General features: G+C 42.1%; 1 protein-coding gene across 1 annotated transcript; it reads right to left on the reverse strand.

Moving 5' to 3' along the window:
• Positions 1 to 404: 404 nt before the first annotated feature.
• Positions 405 to 17,174, reverse strand: lonrf2 (LON peptidase N-terminal domain and ring finger 2). The gene is made up of 12 exons (XM_041950975.1): positions 15,410 to 17,174; positions 10,409 to 10,527; positions 9,473 to 9,595; positions 8,972 to 9,127; positions 8,445 to 8,670; positions 7,287 to 7,386; positions 6,890 to 7,004; positions 6,225 to 6,346; positions 5,363 to 5,549; positions 5,099 to 5,233; positions 4,589 to 4,738; positions 405 to 3,029 (listed from the first exon to the last, which is right to left on the reverse strand). The coding sequence occupies exons 1-12, from the start codon at positions 16,152 to 16,154 to the stop codon at positions 2,871 to 2,873; spliced, it is 2,337 nt and encodes a 778-aa protein (XP_041806909.1). The 5' UTR covers positions 16,155 to 17,174; the 3' UTR covers positions 405 to 2,870.
• Positions 17,175 to 21,561: the final 4,387 nt, after the last annotated feature.

Raw genomic sequence — 21,561 nt, forward strand, 5'->3', positions numbered from 1 at the left:
TTGTACGGGTTGGTATACAGGATTTTAATTCTTTTTTCGACCACTGCATACAGCTATCTTCCTCTGCTTCAAAAACACATTTTTTAAGGCTCACTGATGTGCCAGGGTGCCGTTGAGCAAGTCACATTCTCGATGGACTGTAGCTTAGCATGTTAAGATATCATCAGGTTGGTTTAGGATACCTGCCTCTTGTAGGTGTCCATACAGGCCTCCAGAGGTTCCCTGCCTGATAGTTCACAAGAATCCATACAGAAATACATAGAAACCTGAGCATGAGAGTCAGATAAATGTAGATGAGGATGTTGCTACTTCACTTTCAAAGGATAATAAACTGCATTGTGTTCTTTCTGTGATACGGAACAGCTATAATATGAAACAGCTGTTACAAAACAGGTCGACAGGACTGAATGCGTTTTTCTTTATTTGCAATAAAAAATAGGTATAAGATCTCCCTTTACAAATATACCAGGGAAATGCAGCATGTTGTGAACCCCTCCCCCACACAGAAAGCAAGTAACTGCGGTGGAGTCACAAACATTTGGAAGGACAGAATTATACAGAGAAACAACACATTTCCATGCACGGCGAGAACGCAATTACACCCACAGCTGTCCTGTGAAAGCTGAAGCACAATGCTACGGAGCCTGCTCTTCACTCTTTGGACTCGCTGTGGGTTGGAAATACTCCATTTGGTGACCTGCCAAGAGAGTTTAAATGGATCAACACTTCCTCCACCACTCAACCTTTAAGGTGCACCGTCCAATTTGTTGTGAATAAAAACCCAGACCGATTTACACTCAGCTTTTCTCACCAAAACAAACTGAATCCTCAGAGAAACATCTGAAAAGCTGATGTTTGGGATGTTTTGAAACCTGCATGTTTAAACAAGCTGACCATCTTCTTCTTCTTCACTTCATTTGTGGCAAATTGCTACATTTCTTTAAACATTTAACATGGAAACGCAACGTTTAACATCCTACCGCAACAAGCTGATCGGTGGAACAACTTGAAGCTCTGTTGGCTCGCCTGCATGCTCCTCCACTGGATACGAACAGAACAGGTGCCCGTTCATAAAAACGCTGCTCCACAGCACTACTAGTGGTCCAAAAACCCCCACCTTTAATCGAAACATCATGTAAACGAGGGTTATTATTGTGCAGTGTTTCACCAATGTTCTTTGAAGTGTCCTGCAGAGTTTTTGACCACTAGCAGCGCTACGGACACACGCCTGCTGACAGCTTCTAGCCTTTCCCCTGATCAGCGGCGGGTGATGCTAAGCGCCAGGAGACAAGGCATCGCTTCAGTGGAAGAAAGAAGAAGCAACGCAAGTCTAAACGTCTTTGCAAATGTCGTATGAGGAAAGAAAATTGGTCAACATGTTTGTCAGGCCTCAAGGATACACACAATGTGTTTTACTGAGAAACGCAGATCTAAACTTGTTTAACTCCAGGGGCGACTTAAAGCACTGTAATTGCATTAGTGTGCACGTAAATGTACTGAGAGAAAGAAAGAGATAGAGAGAGAGAGAGAGGGTGAAACGTTCCTTAAATAAATCATTACAAAGGCCTCTGAGTTACATTGATATACACATAAATCACCCAACTTAAGATGTCACCATACACATACAGTTAAGGGCATAGCAGAGAAAAAAAAGAAACAAACACCAAAAAAAAAACAAAAAAAAAACCACACACAATCAACCCCTATAACTAAGTCTGTTTGTAGTCCCAGAGATATGCTACAACAGGACATTAGGTTCCAGATCAGCTGTATCTGGGAGGATGCATTTGTATCAGCATTTTCCTAAATGCAAATGGAGTTTGTGTGATAGCCCGACTCTGATACACATTTAAATCTTACTTGAATTTTCTTACGGAGCAAGTGGAGCATGTTGTTATGGAGTTGCACTTGTTCTCACACACTGTAGTCTGTAGTGTTGGCATGGGCACAGTCACTTCCTATCTCAATGCAGTGACTCGTGGCACCCATTGCTTCCTATCAGAGGGTTTGAGGTACATGCCCACCGGCGGGTGAGGCAACAGAGAGAAAGCTCCAGGTTTTTGTACATGAATTTTGGCTCAGTCTGTAAGATTTAGAGTGAAGCAGCTGTTGTGCGTGCAATACAGGAATCTGGCCTCCTGTGCGAGCCCCCCGAACGGATTCTGTAAATGTAGTAGCGAAAGAAAAGAAAAGCATCCACAGACTACAGCCAGACCAGTACATTCACATTTGTGTGTTGCCGTCACACCAAGTGTTTTTGTTTTTGCTTCATACTTCAGTAAATGAGCTTTGCTTTGACTGTACCTGTAGAAAGTGTGGATGTGGATACGGGGGCCACGATTCCAACATGAAATACTGTTTACTAGATGTAGGAAAGATGAGTTCCTTTTGAACCTTTTCGCTCATACGGCTTTTGTGATAACATGTCCCTCACAGGTCAGGCAAGTGAAAGAGCTTGGCCCGGCCACTTTTACCTCTGCCTCAACAGAGAAGCAGAGGGGAGAGGTCAGAGATGTGTTCTAGCTGAATTCATCCGAGATGCAGGTGGGGTGGAGAGGATGAACTGACAGACGGATGAGAAACTCGAATGCCCTCGAGCAGCACCCCGGCTCGCCTGGCGCCCTCAACAGAAGTGACGTGTGCACAGAGAGGCTGCATGACGCAGGACTGAGTTCACGCGGATCTGACAGAATCAGCTGATGTCCGAGTGGGTACGTGAACCACAGTGGGAACACATGTATAGATGGACCGATGAATCGGTCCGCGAGTGACCACATGAACAAATGAATGACTGAACAAATGGATGAATGAACTGCTGAAGTGCATAGAAGCTCGAACGGTTCTGGTCTGTCTCCCGAGCGGCTGGGAATTCACCGCGGCCTCTTGCGCGTGACGAATATGAGGACCCTGCGGATGGCAATGAGGCGGTCCTTGAGGGAGGTCATGGACAGGATGGTGAGCTGGGCTCGATTCTCCAATGGCAGGACGGCGAGCAGCCACCAGCACCAGGCAGGACCACTGGGACTGGCCTGCAGGAGAGAAAAGACACATACTGTACCATTATTCACTGTGTATTTTAAAACTTTCACTGCTCACAGGGCTTCAGAAACCGTGTGTGTCCTGTAACAATCTCTTCAGAGCATCTTTTGAAAGAAATCTGATTTCAGTGGCTTAAGAGCATTTATGACGTTTCTTTTGAGTGCTTGTTGTGCTTTTTATGTGTGACTATCTTCACACACAGTGGCCTGACAAGAAATTAAGGAAGAAACTAGAAACACCATCTCGCCTCTGCCAATCAGTCAAGTTGCTTTTCACATCCATGTCTGTCCAGACTCATACATGTAGTGAAGACTTTGAAGGTGTTTTGTGTAGTCACAGTGATCTTTGACAATCCAATTCTATCAGTTCCTGCTTGAGTCCAAGTGAACGTTTGTGTCAAATTGAAAAATTTCCTGCTGCCGCCAGCACAGCGGCATAAAAAAGATTTGGCTGTGCAAAATAATGGTTTTTTTTTTTCTAATTTTTGGTTCCTTCTTGTAAAATACTAGATAGTTCAAACTTTTGAGGCACTTAAAAATTCTACAAATCCAAGAAGGAAAAAACAGTCATACGCATGTAATATGTGGCGAGAAGTACATATTCCTTCACATTAGGGCGTCGCTGAAAAAGGCAGGGAACCACTCTTCTAGAAATCCAAGTTTAAATCTTAGAAACTATCTGGGACTGAGACAAAGACCAGCCAGGACCATGGCTACACTCAATCCAGGTTGTTCTCAGGAGTTTGTGGAGGCCAAACCAGAGAGAAAAGGAGGGTGAATATCAGACTAAAATTTATTAAGTGGACAGAAACATGATGCTGGATGTGTAAATAAGCGACTGCTTGCTAACACAGAGAGTCAACCTTTTTGAAAGTCAGAGCATTATTTTTCTCTTGTTCCATCCTGCTTGTCTCGGTCTGTTCCCCCATAGAATGCAAACCACATTTTCTGTCATTACTCACACGTTTTTTTTGGATGCAAACAACTCGTGGACAGATATTTGCTATAAAAACACACAGTGACTTTGTCTATGTGGGCGTGTGGTAGAGCTGAGTCATTTCCTCACAGCAGGTGCTCCAGTATTATCCTGCAGATCTTCCAGTTGCCATTTCTGTGCATTACTGACGCTAAAGCCCTAAACTGCAGGTATCCACACTCAAAGTGGAACATTTAATCAAAGTCCTCTATGTGAAAACTAAATCAGTATCACCTGCAGGATGAATATGTGTCTGTTCACTTCTGTTTGTGGCACTGCATTTACCACTTAGAGCTGGTTTTCTCTCAGTGTGAGCAGAGAATAGCAATACAGAAAACCTGGAACAGCTGAAAGGGTTTCAGTGGAGACAAGTCGAGCGGAGGAGACAGCTATTGCCTCTGACTGCCAAGGAATGCAGCTTTAATGTGAGGACACTAGCTGGACACAGAATGTATGGTGGCATATGGTGTTCCTGTTCATACTTTCCTGTTTAGCATAGTCTATCTAAAAATCCTGTTTAATGTGAGTTGTGAAGTATCTAATCTAAGACAGAAAACAGCAGGTGTTTGCTGACCTGTGGGTCGGGGTCTTTGCTGGGAAGGTGTCCGAAGTGGCTGAGGATCTGGCTCTTCATGTTGTCTTTCAGGGAGGTGAACCAGCTGTTGGCCTGCTCGTACACGGAGTCGTGCAGCTTCAGAAGCTCCACCAGCTCCTCTGCCTCCACCTGATTGGACAGAGAGATTTTTGTTTTTAAAACACCACTGACCAGAGGAAAGAAGGCAGAGGCTGCATGATTTCCAAATACAAAACCTTCCTCCGAACCTGACCGGAAAGAGAATAATTTAAGCACACATACAGTAACAACAGCAAACCTGTTTATCTATGCAGAAAGAGGAAAATTTGAATTTGCCAGTGGAAGTGAAAGGACCTCGGGATTGCTTTTCCCCCACTGCTCCGCTGTCACAGAGCACTGAGGAAAAGTTCTACTTTGCGTGACATTTGCTTGACAGCAGCATGATGGAAAGTGCCTGAAACGACTAGCTCTAACAGACAGCACACCCACACAGACTTCCTCTTGGCTCACCTTCTTGTCTTCCAGGTACTCTATCTTGGCGGTGTTGTAGCCGTCTCTTTGGCCGTGGCTGATGACCTTAAATCGAGACACACCGATGGTGTCGACCACCGAACGACCGTCAGGAAAAAATTTCACATCTCGCACCTGAAAGACGGATTAACACAAGTCTCTGTTATTTGACTTCGTAACAGCAGAGTAAAGGAGAAAATGTGTGAGAGAGGGGAAAATAAGCAAATGATTGACACCCTGGACCAGCTCTAGATTCACACTCACCTGCAGCATGCAGCCATAGTCCGCAAAGCCCTTGAGTTCATCAGCTATGCACATGCCGAACTGCTTGGTGCCCGTCTCCATGGAGCGGCGGATCATGAGGCGGTAGCGTGGCTCAAACACATGCAGTGGGCAGGGGATGGTGGGGAAGGCCATGGTGCACACAAAGATGGGCACTTCCTGGTTCAGGCTACAAGAGGCACAGTGAAGAGTTCATTGAGACTTGGGGGTCTGTGTGTATGTGGAAGTTTTAGAAACTAAACATACTATAATGGCTTGAACAAATCAATCTCTAATTAGCAGAGTTCATCTTCAAATGAATGGAGTCCTACTTAAAGGTCAGGTGTGTAGGATTTAGTGTCATCTAGTGGTGAGGTTGTAGATTGCATCCCTTCACCTCACTCCCCCATTCCAAGTTAAAAAGTAGCATAAAAAAGAATAAAGAGCTCATTCTATGACTCTAATTTTCAGATGGTTATACAATGATGAAAACGATGATGATTATTATGAATCTCATATTCCATTTCTGTCAATAGATCCCACTAAATGCTACACACTGGTGCTTTAATATAGTAACCAATGTACTGTGCCTAATTTATGTCATTATTGTTGTTTTAAATTAAAAATTTTGACCATTCAGAAACTTTTTGTATACCTTTTTTTGTTAAATAGAAATAGAAAACAAACAAAGCCGTGAAACTACATCCTGAAAAACAAGACCTGTAAAGCTGTGAAATATTTTTAAATCTGTATTAGCTGAGACGTTTGTCTGTGCAGGTTGTGCGTACACGATTTTACTGTTTTACTCCCACTTCTTCACACCTTAACATATTTAGTCTATTAAGATGTATAGTAAATAACTGACTTGGACAGCTCCTTCATCTCCTCTTCATGGATTTTCTTCCTTTCTGCCAGCTCGTCTCCTAGGTAACGCTGCACCACTTCCTCCATCAGCAGGGTCTTGTTGTAGCCCCTGGTGGCCAGAAACTGCAATGACAACACACAATACACCATAAGTATGCTATTAATTACATACTTGGGCTACCCCCCCCCCCCCCATCATTTTAATCATCATATAATCCGTCAAGGTTTTCATAATTAATCTGTTCTTCCCCCTCGTTGGCAGCAAACAGGCACATTTACAAGCTTTTAAAAACAATGGCATAAGTAGGTCTGCAGTTAACAGGAGAGGTCACACCACAAACATTGTATTTACAGGGGGGGAGTAATACCAGAGAACATCTGTGTTTCTCTGCAGAGCATGTACAGTTGTCATATATGGAAGGGTAGATCGAGGGGACATTGTCTACTAGTTAATCAATCTTAAACGGCGAGATGGGCAAATAAAAAAATGAAAATAAGAAAATGCTTAATTGGCCACCCACCCAGAGCATGGTTCTGTTCAGGGTTTCTGCCTGTTAAAAGTGCTTGCTCATGGGGGAATTGTTGAGGCTCTGTATATCAAAAGAACATGGCCTTGACCTGCTCTATATGGAAAATTGTGAGACAACAAATGGGATTGAAATGTACCTCTGCTAGATTCTCCTTGCACAGAGGGCAGTTGGGGTTGTGGTCCAGGCAACGCTCCAGACATTTGAGGCAGAAGGTATGACCGCAGGGAGTGGCCACCGGCTCATAGAACAATCTGCAGAACAAACAACAAAAAGCACACAAATTCTAACATGCTGTGCCCACCAACATTGACTTATATCAGGCCTGCATGCATCACATGCAGACACTTGTCTTGATAACACGGTTGTGTTCAGATATAAAGAGATTAAAGTTATTTCTTAAATTTTCTAAGTCAACACGTTGGGTCCTAATTGTGAATACCATGTATTCAGGCAGTTAGGGTTTGTGTGTGTGTGTGTGTGTGTGTGTGTGTGTGTGTGTGTGTGTGTGTGTGTGTTGGACTGGGTACAGTCACCTCATGCAGAGCGAACACTCCATGTCTCCACTGTCCAACAGCTCAGCAGGAACCATCCTCCCTCCACACACTGTGGCCGTCTGAAAGCTGCTTGCCTCATCTGTACAAAACATCACAACATCAGGATACACATTTCTTAAATAGGTTCAGTACAGAGAGGCAGCGTGCAGGGTGACGCAGATGGGATTAGAATAATGTATGAGTAAATTCATTCATAAAAACAACAGGTGGTCCCAGACTTGTAAAAGCGGCCAATCAGCAGAGAGCAAATTATTTAGAATTTATTTCAAATAAGGACAAAAAAGGAAGAAAAAACACAGAACAGAGAATGCAGAGTTCCATATAAAGTAAGTCAGTCTGCAGAGCTGTGGTACTTTCATGTGAGTCATCAGCCAACAGTGAATAATCCTATTTTAGAATGAAACTCAAGCTCTTCCAGACAGATCTCTGAATACTCCTGTAAAGAAGACCTGTCATTACACTGGCTTTGTTATTTACAGTGAACCACCCAACACTGGCGTAATGCTGCCCCAGTGTGTGATCTTAGATCCAGAAACTGGAAGTAAAAGAAGCGTGACGACAGGCTCAGACAGGAGGCGGAAGTGCCACAACGCACTGCGTTGTGTCAATTCACGTGTGCACAGTAGCCTGGCTGTTCACACCAGAAGTGCATTTCTGCCATTTTTTAGTCACATGTAGAACTGACAACCTCAAGAATTTATAATGTAAACCTTTTCATGTGCTGGATAAACAGGACGTCACTTTTTCTGCAACAACAAAGTTAAAAGGACCATCACCTTTTGTGATGATCTGCAGGAAGGGGATTCTCCCTCTGTGAGTGTGTGTATGTGTCTGCTTGTCTTGCGGTCTATTTAGACACACTGACAAATATGTGGAATAAGCACTTAATTCAAAAGATGTGATCACAAACAGCGGTGAATGTGCAACACAACAGTGTTCTGTCATGTCCTATCCGCTCATCCTTTTTACACAGCGGCTGATTGGGCTCTGTTCCTACCTCCACTACTGGCTTAAAGGCAGAACAATAACGCCCTTCCATTCAACAATTGTACGTTTTATACAGTACAGAGAGTCGGAATAACGGCCCTACATCCATGCCTTGAACAGGCTGTGAAAAGAGGCTTCAGATTCTCCTACCAGGTCTGTGCAGTTTGGAGGGAGGGTTGAAGATTGCTGAGGGTCCGTCTCCACTGTGTTTCCTCTTGAGGCAACCAGGGGGTGCTGGCAGGGCAGCCAGAACGCCAGCCAGGCTCTTGGTGCTATCCTCCCCTGCAGCAGAGTCTGATTTACCAGGACACGGAGCAGACAGTCTGGAGGACGAGTCGTCCACTGGAGTGCTTTTAGTCACACTGACCTCAGAGTCCTGGACACACAGACAGACAGAGATTAGTGAGCTGGACGATTATGATGGGATAATCATTTGACAGCCACACTCCAGTGCACCTTTATTCAAAATTTCAATACAAAATATTAAAATATTAATATTCTTGGAGATACAAGAAACTTAATGGAAAACATTTATCAGTGCAGGGGTGGGCAATATTTCAATATTATGGTTTTATCATGTCAATGTTTACATTTTCCTTGAATGAGTTCTATAAAATGTATTTCCTCACAGATCTTTCCATTGTTCTCAGTGTGTTTGTTTATTTGTGTGCAGTAACCTGTGTGGAGGAGCCAGGTCTCTGTGTGAGCGGCCTCAGGGACCTGAGCAAGGCAGGCGGTTTGATGAGGCGGGTGGTCAACCCCCCCTGCAGTGGGTGCAACGGTGTTGGCAGGTCCTCATTCTCAAACACAGAGGAGAACAGCTCGCTAAGGACCTGCAGGTTGAATTGAAACAAGGCATTTGATTAAGATTCACAATATGCAGTAGTAGGTGGAGAACTTGTATTCTACCTACAATGGCAATTTCTTGTACTGACGTTGATGAATTGGACTGATTCACACTTTTCTACACCTCACTCTGTGCATTTTGCACCAAAATCCCCCAGAGAATGTCAATCGGCACCCAATCAAAGCCCAAGATGACGTGATAACGTTTTGTTTTTTTGTTTTTGTCCACAACCCAAAGATATTGTGAAGTGAAGTGAAGAAACCAGAAAATAATATCATTTAAGAAGCTGGAATCAGCTTTTTTTTGTTGTTATTTAAAGAGCTTCTCTTACCTTCTGAGCCTCCAGTTTGACCTTGGTCCAGTCAGGTTTTAGTGCCACACACAGAAAGTACTCCTGCAAAGCCTCATCGTTCCGGCCTGCTTTAGTCAGTGCAGTGGCTTTCAGACAGTGAGCCTGAAATAAACAAACATTTTGTAATGGTGTGATCAACGCAATCCCGTATGTTCTTCTACAGGCAAAATAAAACAAAACAAGTAAAACCCTCGATGCTGCCATCTGTTCTCAACAGTTTTTTTTGGGATGTGTTGTGATGGATCACTATCTCTATTATTGCATTTTCATTATAAATGCCCTTTCAAACCAACATTTTTTAAAATCTCCAATAAGTCTGAAGACATCATTTATTATCACGTATATGATTAACAGGCATGAAAGCCTAGAAGACTTTAAAAGAATTTTAAAAATCAAGTATAGCAATAATATAGTATAGATAATATAGAATAAGGATGAAAATAAAAATAAGGATAAAGCATCAAATCACAGCATAAAATATAGGTAAAAAAACGATGCTTAAAATCAAGTAAAATACAACATTTTAAAAGAAGTGCAGGAGTGCGCAAGGCAAAGCACAAATATTAAAAAAAATGACTATACTGCACTTAAAGGGGCTACAGTGTGGAGACCTTTTCTCATGTTTTCACTATATCACCACTACCAAATGAAAAAAACATATGTGAAAAGCTGGCTATTCAATTATTATTCACAAAAAATTACTTAAGCTTTATGCACCATAACAGCTTTCCTTCTTTCCCACACTGTTCTATTCACTTTATATTACAGGAAGCATATCCTGATCCGTCCTGTTTACTGTAACCTGCAGCGGACAGTGTTGTTTGGCAGCAGGAAAGAGTACAACTTCCTGATACTCATAAACATAAGATGATGTTTAATTTTGCCCTGCAGATCCATTGCACACTTGTGTCTCACCTTCGTCCAGAGCGGTTTAATCCTACAGAGGTTGTTGGCGTCCTGCACTGCCTGACTGAAGTTCCTCATCTCCATGTGCAACTCAGCCCGCTGACACAGCAGTCTGCCTGAAGATGGCACTGTACACCACAGGGAAAAACAACACCCACGCACACACGCACACACACACACACACACCATGAGGTCAGTGGACAGGCCTCCAGGGGACGGACTGCTTTTTCTAGGTCTCATAGAAGTAGGGCAACAATGTAACATGTGACATGAGACCTATTTCATGCGTGAGAATGCTATGCAACTTACATAGTGATAATAAGTAGTGTCACAGGACAACAACCACCCTGCTTTTGTTTAACAACAGTCACTTCACTGCCACATCATCAAACAGGTGTTTCGTAAATGACACACCTTACTGTTATATGAACAGTACTTTATGTAGCAAATATTAACTTATTGCAGGTTTTCAATAGTAAGAAGCTCACATCTGATGAGAGCATCATTTCAACCAGAAACTCTGATTACATGGGATTATAGTTAAAACCTAAATGTGGTTAATTTGGTGCTGCCGTTCATTTTGGAAGAGTGGGTGGGTCTTTAATCAACAACTGATCATATCACTTTGGAGCTTAACTCTTCCTGTGATCCTGTGTGTGGAGAAGTACTGCAAACAGTAAAAGTTTGGATGTTGTTATTCTTTTTTGACAAATGTTTAAATTTGAGAGTCTGTTAACATTTTTTCGAAGAATCAGTCAAGCAACTAAACTTACAACTAATGTGACATCACTTTCCAGCCTTCGTTTGATTCAGTTTAGTTGTTTTGCTTCAATTGACTTAGGGTTAGAGACTGCATACACAACAGAGACAGTGTTTTGGAAAAGACCAAACCCAGTATACTACAACAGTGTTTGTACGGTTTCCTTTCAGCTCGCTAAGTTGGTGACCCTTACTGATTTACCCACAAAAAATGTATTTGCCTTTGCCTTTGGCACTTTGTGAGTGGAAGTTTGGCTTCTGAGACCCTTTGGCAAGTCGTTTGAGAAACCATTTTCCAAAGGCTGAATTGTTTGTCTTCCCAAAAACCAAACAGAAGACAAAGAGGCTGCCTGAACTGAGTGAGCTGAGACTCGGGCGCAAACACCAACAGCAGAACCAACAGACAACATTTACATGTCCCCAAAATATTGTGCTATAATCAAGCTCCCAACAGCCTTTATGTGACACTGCACAAATAAACATTTATAACATTTTGTCTGGGGAATAGGAGCTGCCATCACTCACAGAAAGCAGAACTTGGACTTCAAATAAACATAACTTTACAAAAGTCTATAAATCTAATAAAGAGGAGGTGGAAGGGCCATAATCGCAGTGAACACCAGTAAATAATTTGTGTTGGACAGACAACGTCAAAAACCCGACTAATATGCTTGACAGGTTGTGCTGGCATGAAGCAGGAATCAAAAACCAGTTCCACTAGAGAACCGGTTCCCATTTATCAGATCAACTGGAACTGTACGCCTCTGAGCTTATCAGCTACTTTTATCGATGCCATGTTTTTCTGACAGTCACTCCGTGCACCATGTCATGAAACTTGTGCATCTATGCTTCAGGGAACCTGCAACAAGGAGCCATGGCAGAGACGCAGCTACGGTCTAAAGCGTGGCTTCACTGCACACAGAAAGATGACAAAATACTTGGATTGTCTGTAAAATGATCATTTCAAGTAAGGGTGGACACACCAACAATATGCTGAAACATCTTTCTGTGCACTATGGGCTTAAATTCCAGGAATGTCATATATTTGACACGGAATGCACAAGTGCCACTGCTTCCCACCCGGGCACCCCGATGATTACAAAGGGTAAATAATATCCGGTGTTATATTGACATTAGTGCTCAACTCAAGCTGACGCTAAAAACCTCTCCAGGCCTACTTTTTTCCCCACACAGAAAATTGATGATAGGGAAGCAGAATTGATAATGCTATTGGTATCAATAAAATCTTATTAATTCCCATTGCTATATGTACCACATACTGTATTAATTCAAGGTGTCAGAAATGTACATAGGTTGTCTGCCTATGTCTTGGTGGCATATCTTGCAACCATTACAACTTTTATACCAATATAGTTTTTTTTTTTTATATATATATCATGGTTACAACTTGAGTAAACACACCAGTGTATTTACTGGAGCTCAGAAACTCCAGCTGCATGTTCTATTGCCAGTTTGCCTAACATTTTAAGTTAAGTTCCCATGATATTCAAGAATACACTATTAAAAATGGCTCAGAGACAATGGTTGTATTGTATTTTTGCAAGCGGATATAATCCCACAATTGCTGTAGCTAGATGAAAAGGAGCTGCAATTTTCCAGCAATAAAAGGGAGGACATCACTCTGTTTACTGCCACCAGGAGACGTTGGCATAGTGAAGATTTCAGCCCATTACCAACTTCACTCATACACATTTTTAATGGGAAAATCCGTTGAAGTCTGACATGCTTAAATCTCTCTAGTCATAATGTCCGGTGAAAAAAATTCCTCAGTTATGTGAAAAGATTCTGACTCTTTATGCTGTTTCCCCCTGCTGCTTCTCTGATGTCCGCCCTCACGCTCACTCCTGTTCTAATATTATATATAACTCGACCACGCCTGAATTGGTGATTCAGTGGAAAGACTATCCAAGAAGGTTTTGGTGAGTTTTACTTAGTTTGAGTGAAGTGATGGAAGTTTAATTTTATTGCTTTGGCAATATAGCAGGTATTTCTGGTTAAACAAAAAGGATCTTACTCTTAAACAAAGATCTGCCTTTCCTTTCTATAATCAGACATTTAGAATACCAATCTGAGGCTGTTAGTGGCAAAAACAAACACTTTAAGTGGATGTACATTGATGGCTAAATGAACAACAAGAAAACAATGGAGGCCTATGAGCACAGACCTGATGTAAAGCAGTGGTTATGAGAGGGAAATATATTTTGGGGTTAAACTTTTCAAAAAGGTAAAATTACACCAGCACTGAAAAGTCTGAGCAATTCCCAACAGGTGGCAATTGTTCGGTTCTGTCCCGGAGTCTTAGCTGCACCTTGAAGGTACAATAGTATGAGAAGGCTGATCTGTTGATCTTCTAACTCACTGAAACAAGAAAAAAACTTGGTAGGACTTACAACTCACTGGAACATGATTGTAACACTGCATTAGGTCAAGCATGGTGGACAGGGGATTGCAGTTCCTTGAGATGGATGTGCTTTAACAGAGAAGGTGGATGACCTACATCCTCCTGATAGCTTCTCATCAAAGACAAACACACAAGATATAAGGCAAAAAAGAGCGAAAGAAATGTGGGAGATCTAGAAAGAGTAGTCACAAGAGATGAAACTAGTTATCTCAGTGTATTTCATCAGATTTTTCCCTGTTTCAGTCCTACCTTTACTTGTCTGTTTTCTCCCTCCTGAGCAGATCAACATTTTATTTCTTTTTGTCTTTCGTTAATATATTTACTGTGTTGTTCTGTCATTTCTTTATCCTTTTAAATTAAATGAACCTTTTAACAAAAAAACTTTAGCTGTGGCTTTGCTTTGGTTGTGCGACATTGCAAGACATACTGCAATCTCTCTCCCAGCTCCCAATATTGAGCCTATCCATTTTGCTCTCCCCACATAAACACAGAACATACACCATTATATCACTTTCATTGCACAACTGCGGAGCATAAGATACGTAACACGGACAACCACCAAGAGGAAAAAAAATTCCCTAAAAGGCACAGGTTGGATAACAGCTGTACTTCTGCTGACATCATGAGCCCATTACACTCATCCTACATCCCAGATACCAGAAGGCCTCCTGCTGCATTTGTTGGGAAAACACTGACTGGCAGTGACAATGCTGTGAAGGCACTCTGTCCTCCTGTCACCCAGAGGCCTTCACAAAACAGAAGGCATGAATCAATATTGATCTAGGGAGATAAATATTTCAAAAAATGCCATCTGAAGGCTCGAAACGGCAAAAAGGAGACCACAGTATATTCATTTTGCTTGACATTTTCATCTCCCGGTCAATTTCTTAAACCAAATTGAGTGTGAACACCTGAGATAGTGCCAGCGCCATGTTTCACCCATTAAGCTATTCAAGGACCACAGGAAATTGATTTTAAATGTGACTCTGATATGTAGGCCAGAGGTGGAAAGAGGTCGGTCTAACTTTCTGTGAGGATTCAAACTGTGCAACATGAGACTTGCCACTACCCACAATTAATGAAACACTGGCACGCTTTACATAATGTGCCAACAGAACAGAACATTCTGTTTTCTGGCTGCGCAGGTTCAGGAAAACAGCTGCTTTAAGTGACAATGATCTCAAAGATGAAAGACATGAAAGAGTCATTTTAAGTGTAAAGTAAGTTGTTGTACTAATGACAAATTTATCACCATCACTTTTTTACTAATTGTTAGTCAACACATCATAAACTGCCAGCTTATGAAACACCATCAGCAAGGGGAGGGGTTAAGGCTTCAGTCCAAGTCAGGCTGTCACAGCTAAGGAATGTATTCATGCAGTATGTAAGTATTGTGCAAATACATACAATGTTTAGGATATGTAACAAAGGAATAACAAATTGAGCTCTTATGTCCAATGAGCTACACATGTGTCCCTTCCCTATAATGTTAGCTTCTCTATGCAAACACTACAGTCATGCAGAACAGAAACAGAAAACCTGGTATGAATGTGTCACTGGAAAGCAGAAGATCAGTACTCTGTGTGTGTGTGTGTGTGTGTGTGTGTGTGTGCTGCTTCGGTAATGAGGTAGAGCGCATCATATAATGTCTGACCTCAGTGCAGTCTAGTTAGGCAGGAGTGGCGCCACTTACTGGTGACACCAGGTAGCTAGCCTGGAAAAAGTAGGTCATCTGTATATAACACTATAGTTCTGGCAAGTGTCAATTTTAATACAGAAAGGGGAACATGAAATACTTTTTGTTGTATATATTAAGACTGTGCTCTTACCAAGATCCACTGCTGCATTGTACTTCTCCAAGGCATCAGAGAGGTTCTGGTTTTTCCACAAAATCTCCCCTTCGATCCAGAATTTCCTCGCTTTACTCTCAGTTGCGAACAGTTTATCTAGTAGGCCGCTGAGGACAACGTTTAATCTCCGGCCGTTTGGCAGTCCATCTTTTTTGTTCAACTTTTGTTTGCAGTGTATACAGTCTTTGACAGAATCGTCCTCCAAGCAACGTTTGCAAAAAGTGTGTCCGCACTCCACGGTGGTCGGCTCATGGAGCAGACACCTACAGAGGCGACAGGAGAACAGGTCCAGTGCTTCATCCTCTCCACACTCCCCATCGAGTTCAATCCCATCTTCCCCGCTGCTGCTTTTGCCATTGCCGTTTAGCGTCCCAAGGATGCCCAGCTCTTTCTCGCGGAGAGTCCGAGCGATGGTCTCCACCAGGAGGGGAAGCTCTTCCGGGCGCAATTTGCCAAGGCTGGCCGCTATGCAGTACGAGTCCAGCGCCTCGGAAATGCGCCCGGCGCGGGCCAAAGAGTCGGCCTTCCTCAGACACAAGCCCCTGTCCGGTTGCTGGAGGTCTGCGAGCTGGGAGCTGTAGATCTCCACCGCCAAGTCAAAATCCCCAGCCCGGCTGGCCTCCTCTGCCACCTCCAGCATTTCGGGACAGATGCCCGCAGCCCCAGGGTTGGAGAGCGGGTGGGCGAACACCTCGCCCTGGTGAGACCTTACTCCTGTCTCCATCTTCTTCTTCCAAAGGAAAATCAGATACTTAACTCAGAAAGCGAAGGTGTTCACTGATAGTCTGGATAAGGCGGACCTAACTCTCCACGCTGTTCGGATATCATACCCCAAGTTAGGCTATCGGTTAATGTCTTGCTGTCAAACCAAACCTGTGATGGTGCCCGTCTCTCCCCGTTGGCCATTGGAAATAGGTTAGGACTCATTCCGAGTCATACCTCAACTCCAATAATATAGGACATCTGTGTAACATTGCCGATCAGTGTCAAAGTCCCACAAATAGTCAACTATGGTCGCTCCACCAGTAAAGCTACGGAGGGACGTGGTTTCTCTGTAAACACCGGCTCTGGCTTCTTAGAGATCTGTATTATTTACGAAGCGTTCCGCTTGTCAAACGCCTCTCGCCCCCTTTACAGCAAAGAAACGGTCTAATAACGTCTCTCGGATACAGATTAAAACTTTCCAGAAAATGTTGCTTTTAAGAGAAAATGATTCTACAATTTATTTATGTTTAGTAGAGAGCCGGTGGGTAAAGTCCTCCGTGCTTAGCAAGTAAGGAGCTTAATTTCCATTTAGCCTACCGTGCTAACTCGTCGTTAAGATACTGTACAAATCCAACAAAGGCAAAGTTTAGGTTTGAAAATAGTTAACAGTTCATGGAAGTCGAGGAGAAACTGAATATATCTTAGCCACAGACCCACAGGCTCTTCTTTGCTCCAACGAGCCGCAGCTGATCGGCCGTTGTTTTTATGTAAGAGACCTGGGGTGCACTTAGAGCCGCGAGCTAGCTAAGTTAACGTTACAACGGGTTAACTAATAGCTAACACCGATTGTCCCCTCGTAGCTCGTCGAAGTCTACAAACGAGCTCTTTTCAACCCGTTGTCCCAAAACCCGTATATTCTGACAAATCCGGATGTCATGTCCTCTTCTTAAAAAACGAGAAAACCGCGATAAAAATATAGAAGTCACTGGGGTATTCCATCTTGGTAGCTAACCAGCTAGCTTCGGCTGCTAGAGGTTGTTGCTTCTACAGATTTCATGTACGATTCATCGAAGCGAGCGCAGGGCGTCACGTGACGCACGAGACGGGCTCTTATTGGCCCATTATGTGGCTTACTTATATAACGCAATGATATTGTATAACCTCTCAGACAGACGTGGATGACTGTGATCTTCACAAAAACAAGCTCATAACACAGTTAGTTATTGATTCTATCGAGGTTACACACGTGATATCGTAATAATATTCCTTCAGCTGAAATAAGTGGAATCGTCGTGTGTTCTGTTTGGCTTGAATTGTCACTCTGCCCCTGGTTTATTCATAGTCGCGGCTGTGGGATTGATTCGTTTTATGTAATGCTTTATATAAGCAGTGTTTCTCGTCTGGTTTTGGAGTTGTTGAATAAATGTCAAATACATATTATGATTCAGACTTATCACGTGGAGCCAAACTAAACAGAAAAAACAAGCCCAGATCCTTTCCTTTCAGCTTTTAAAAGCTGAACCAAAGTTTGTGGTGCCATTCAAATAGGATATATAGCTGTGACCCAATTCAGGGATGTGGATACTCACAGGATCCACCCTGCGAAGCTGGGTCACGTCCGAGGGACTGGAGGCTGGGCCCATCTTGCTTCCTGGAGTGGACTTATGACTAACTGACATACTTTGATGTTGAGCATATAATACATAGCAGACAGAGTTTTGTTCCTATTCTTATGCACTTTACACTTCAGAGTATAATATTTGACCATTGGAAAAACCATAGTAAATTATTCCAATAATGGAAATCAACATCTCTCTGAATGTTAACAACATTCTAAATTAGATTAGACTGAGGTCCTCAATCTGGTTTTGCTTAGGACCTCCAAACATCTAAATCACGCAGTCTAGTTGCAAGACCTGTGTCCAAGTTACCAGTCACTACGATGTCACTATGGTAAATACAGTATATTTTGCTTGATTTTTGAGTGATGGATACTACAAGGCAAGGCATACCGTAACAGAGGAGATAACCACAGTGGAAAGAAATGAAAGTGGTGAGACACTGACAGGAAGATCTTGCAAAATGAACAAAAAAAAGACAGTATGAAATCTTTGGAAGACTTTATTTTCTTTTAAGCTGAAAAATGCTATATTTTTTAACTGTGTCCAAAGAGCAGGACAATTTCTGAGGAGGGCTGCAAAATTCTGAAAATATTCAAGGTTGAAACGTTTCATGGGAATTTATGGGAATTAACAGGAAAAATGGAAATATAGGGGTTATTTGCAGAGGCTGTACCATGTCACATGTAGACAGGAACAAATCCTGTTCCATATCATAAACACACACAAGTGTAAACCAACATTAGTGAAAACAGACAAGTGTAAACCCTTCTAATAGAAATGAAAAAAATCAGCTCTGTTCAATTGAACTTTATTGTCATGAGTTTACTCATTTAACATTGTATCGAACTTAAATTCAACAACAACAATAATAATAGATATTCCCTCTGACCTCCCTCGAATAAAAGACTTTTTTCTCCATATCTCAGGCCTCTGTATCCTCTCCATGGACGTCCTCATTGTCAGACACTGATGCCACATCTTCACTATCCAAGCCTGTTGAGGATGGTTCTCTTTCAGTTTGCCCAGGTTTTCAATTCGACCTCTGGTCAGCCTGTTGTGCTCGCACACAGCTGATGTTGGTGGCATCTGGAGGATGATGGAGGCAATAGGGGAAAGTGCCTCAGAGCCACAAAGTTCCTTCAACCAAGACCCTGATGAAATATGTTGGCACGGCTGCCATCGTCCATCTCATACCATTTTTATATTGAAATTGTGCAGAATATCCCAAATGCCAGCGCTTAACTCCATGAAAAATTCTGTAAATTTTCTAGAAATGAACCGACCTTTAGCAACTCTGCTTGTTGGTGCAAAATGGTGAATGAAGTGGATTCATGTCTTGATTACTAACTGCCAGAATTCTATGCAGAACTAGAACCAGTATAGATTGTAAAACTGGAGAACAAATGGCAGGAAAAGTGTGGGCGATATGGGATAGGTTGCATTCCAGAGTTTAAACTAATCATGAATACTTGTTAGATATATTATCCAAGCAAAGTCCTCAACTTCTGTTTTCAATCAAAATCAAATGAAAAGTTAGAATTCACTTTAAATTCCTCCTCTCACTCTGCATTTCATACCTTAGAAACATTATCTCTGCTGAATACAGGCCAAACAACGAGTTATTTAATTCTATTTAGAGCTGTCTCATGTATCCATCTTTTAGCACACAGGTCAGTGATTAGAGCACTTCAGCACAACTCAGTAGACAGATAATCACCAGGCCAGCTCCTTTTTCTCTTCTGAATTGCTGCTGTGACACTACGGTCACCAAAGAGTCATCTTGCTTGGATTCAGTAAACAAAGTACTGCATTTTCAGGAAAAGCTGTCATCCCCAATCAATTAAGACCCTTAAGCAAGATCAGAGGAAGTATGATCTCTGACGTCTTTTGGTGGTCAACAGGTGGTGTCATACGTAGTCTCATAATTATCATTCTTTCAGCACATTTGCCTTTCAGGACTCAGTCAAAGTCTGTGTCACCTTAAATGTACACCTGACTTCAAAATAACACTTGGCACAATATTGTATTTCTTTCCAGAAACAGTGTCCCTCTTAGTTTAAATGGTCGACAGCCCTCACAGTTTTCATTTTAACTATTTCTTAGGCGGAATGAAATGCGACCATTTCCAATGATAACTCTTAACAGCAAGGTGTGTGTTCTCAGAACTGGAAAGTTGTATAAGGATGACACAAGCGTCTGCGACCACTGCTGTCCTATCTGTTCAACACGCCCTGCAGGAAGTGTGAGTGTGTGTATGTGTGGCCATGTATTACTCATGCTGTGTGCACATAAATCTGTTTACACGGTCACATTGTGGGAACTCGTCTTCCTTATGGGGACGTAACGCTCATAGCACAGATCATTGATTTTAGGGTGAAGGCTTGGGTAAAGGTTAAGGGTGAGGCAAGAAGTAGTTATGATCATGGTTAGGGGAAGTTAGTGTCCAGGAAATTAATGAGAGCGTGTTTAAGTGATAGAAACACAACGGTGAGTGTGTGTGTGTGTTTGACAGGCACAACAACATGATTGTCTTGATAAGGGATTATGGAGCAATAAAAAACGTGCACTAGCACAGGTTTAGATAGCGTGAGTGTTATGACACGGTCCATTTTTCATGCTAATATACAAGACTTACGTTGCTGTCTACCATAGCTCATTGCCTTATGAAAGAGGCTTGAGTGACCCATATTTTGAACATTTATTCGTGGTGTTTTGTAATTTCTTGACACAGATGTCACATTTGAAATAGAAATGCTGGAATGCTTCATGAAAGCCTGTCAGGAAAGTGTGTCAGCTCATGAGGCGACAATAATGAATCATTTTGCTCCTGTTGCACCGAAGATGAAATGACGCCCACAGATTTGGACTTTAATTATCAGCTTTCCAGTAAGAATTGAGAAGGATGTGACGGAGGAAGCTTTCTCAGTGTAAAAGATGTGGAGGTGGCAGTTACATCCACTGCAGCTGAACACCTCTGCACTGCTAAGAACAGACCAACCAGCCTGTAGTCTCAGAATAAGAAAAAATTGAATATAACATCATAAACAATAATGTGTTAATGTGGATGGTACAAAGGATTCCATATATACAGTTTTGTGTCATATATTGTATGTATATATGTCTCCACATTGAAACTGTTAACAGTTTCCACAGACTGGTCACAAAGTGATCGAGATTGACCCATGTGATTTAAAATGACTTCCTCTGTTACTTCTACACTGATTAGCAGGGAACCAGATTGACACAATCATCCCAACATGGATATAACGCTAATAACTTAAAGTCACGATTACATGAATGATTACAAAACAGAGAAAAATGTCTGACATCTGAATGAGGATTATATTTTTACCAATTGCACCACCATTACTGTGCTGGCAATTGTCCTAATGGGACAAATTCAAATGTGTGCTCCATGCTTTGGCCAAAACAGGATCAGTTTGTGATGAAAAGCAAATCGTGAAATGAATCACCTGCCAAAACATTTATTGTGTCAGATAATATCCACTAGATGGTGACATTGGGTGATTGATGGAGGGTTTGAGTTGTGTCCAGAAGGTGTGAGTGAAGCATTTAGACTACTGGAAAATTAAAAGCATGTGCAAACATGAAAGTAAGTGTATTGAACACTTTGTGATGGCATATAAATCATACAGATCACGTGCAGCTCAACTTCAGACAAACTGTTTTTGAAAATGATAGGTGGTGATAGGTTACTTAAAGATAACATATGTATCACATGACTTCACATGGAGCAGACATACTCGCCTTTTCTCACATTAAGTTTAGCTACATGACATTTGG

This window comes from Chelmon rostratus, chromosome 13 (genome assembly GCF_017976325.1).
Source record: "Chelmon rostratus isolate fCheRos1 chromosome 13, fCheRos1.pri, whole genome shotgun sequence".
NCBI classification, from domain to species: Eukaryota; Metazoa; Chordata; class Actinopteri; order Chaetodontiformes; family Chaetodontidae; genus Chelmon; species Chelmon rostratus.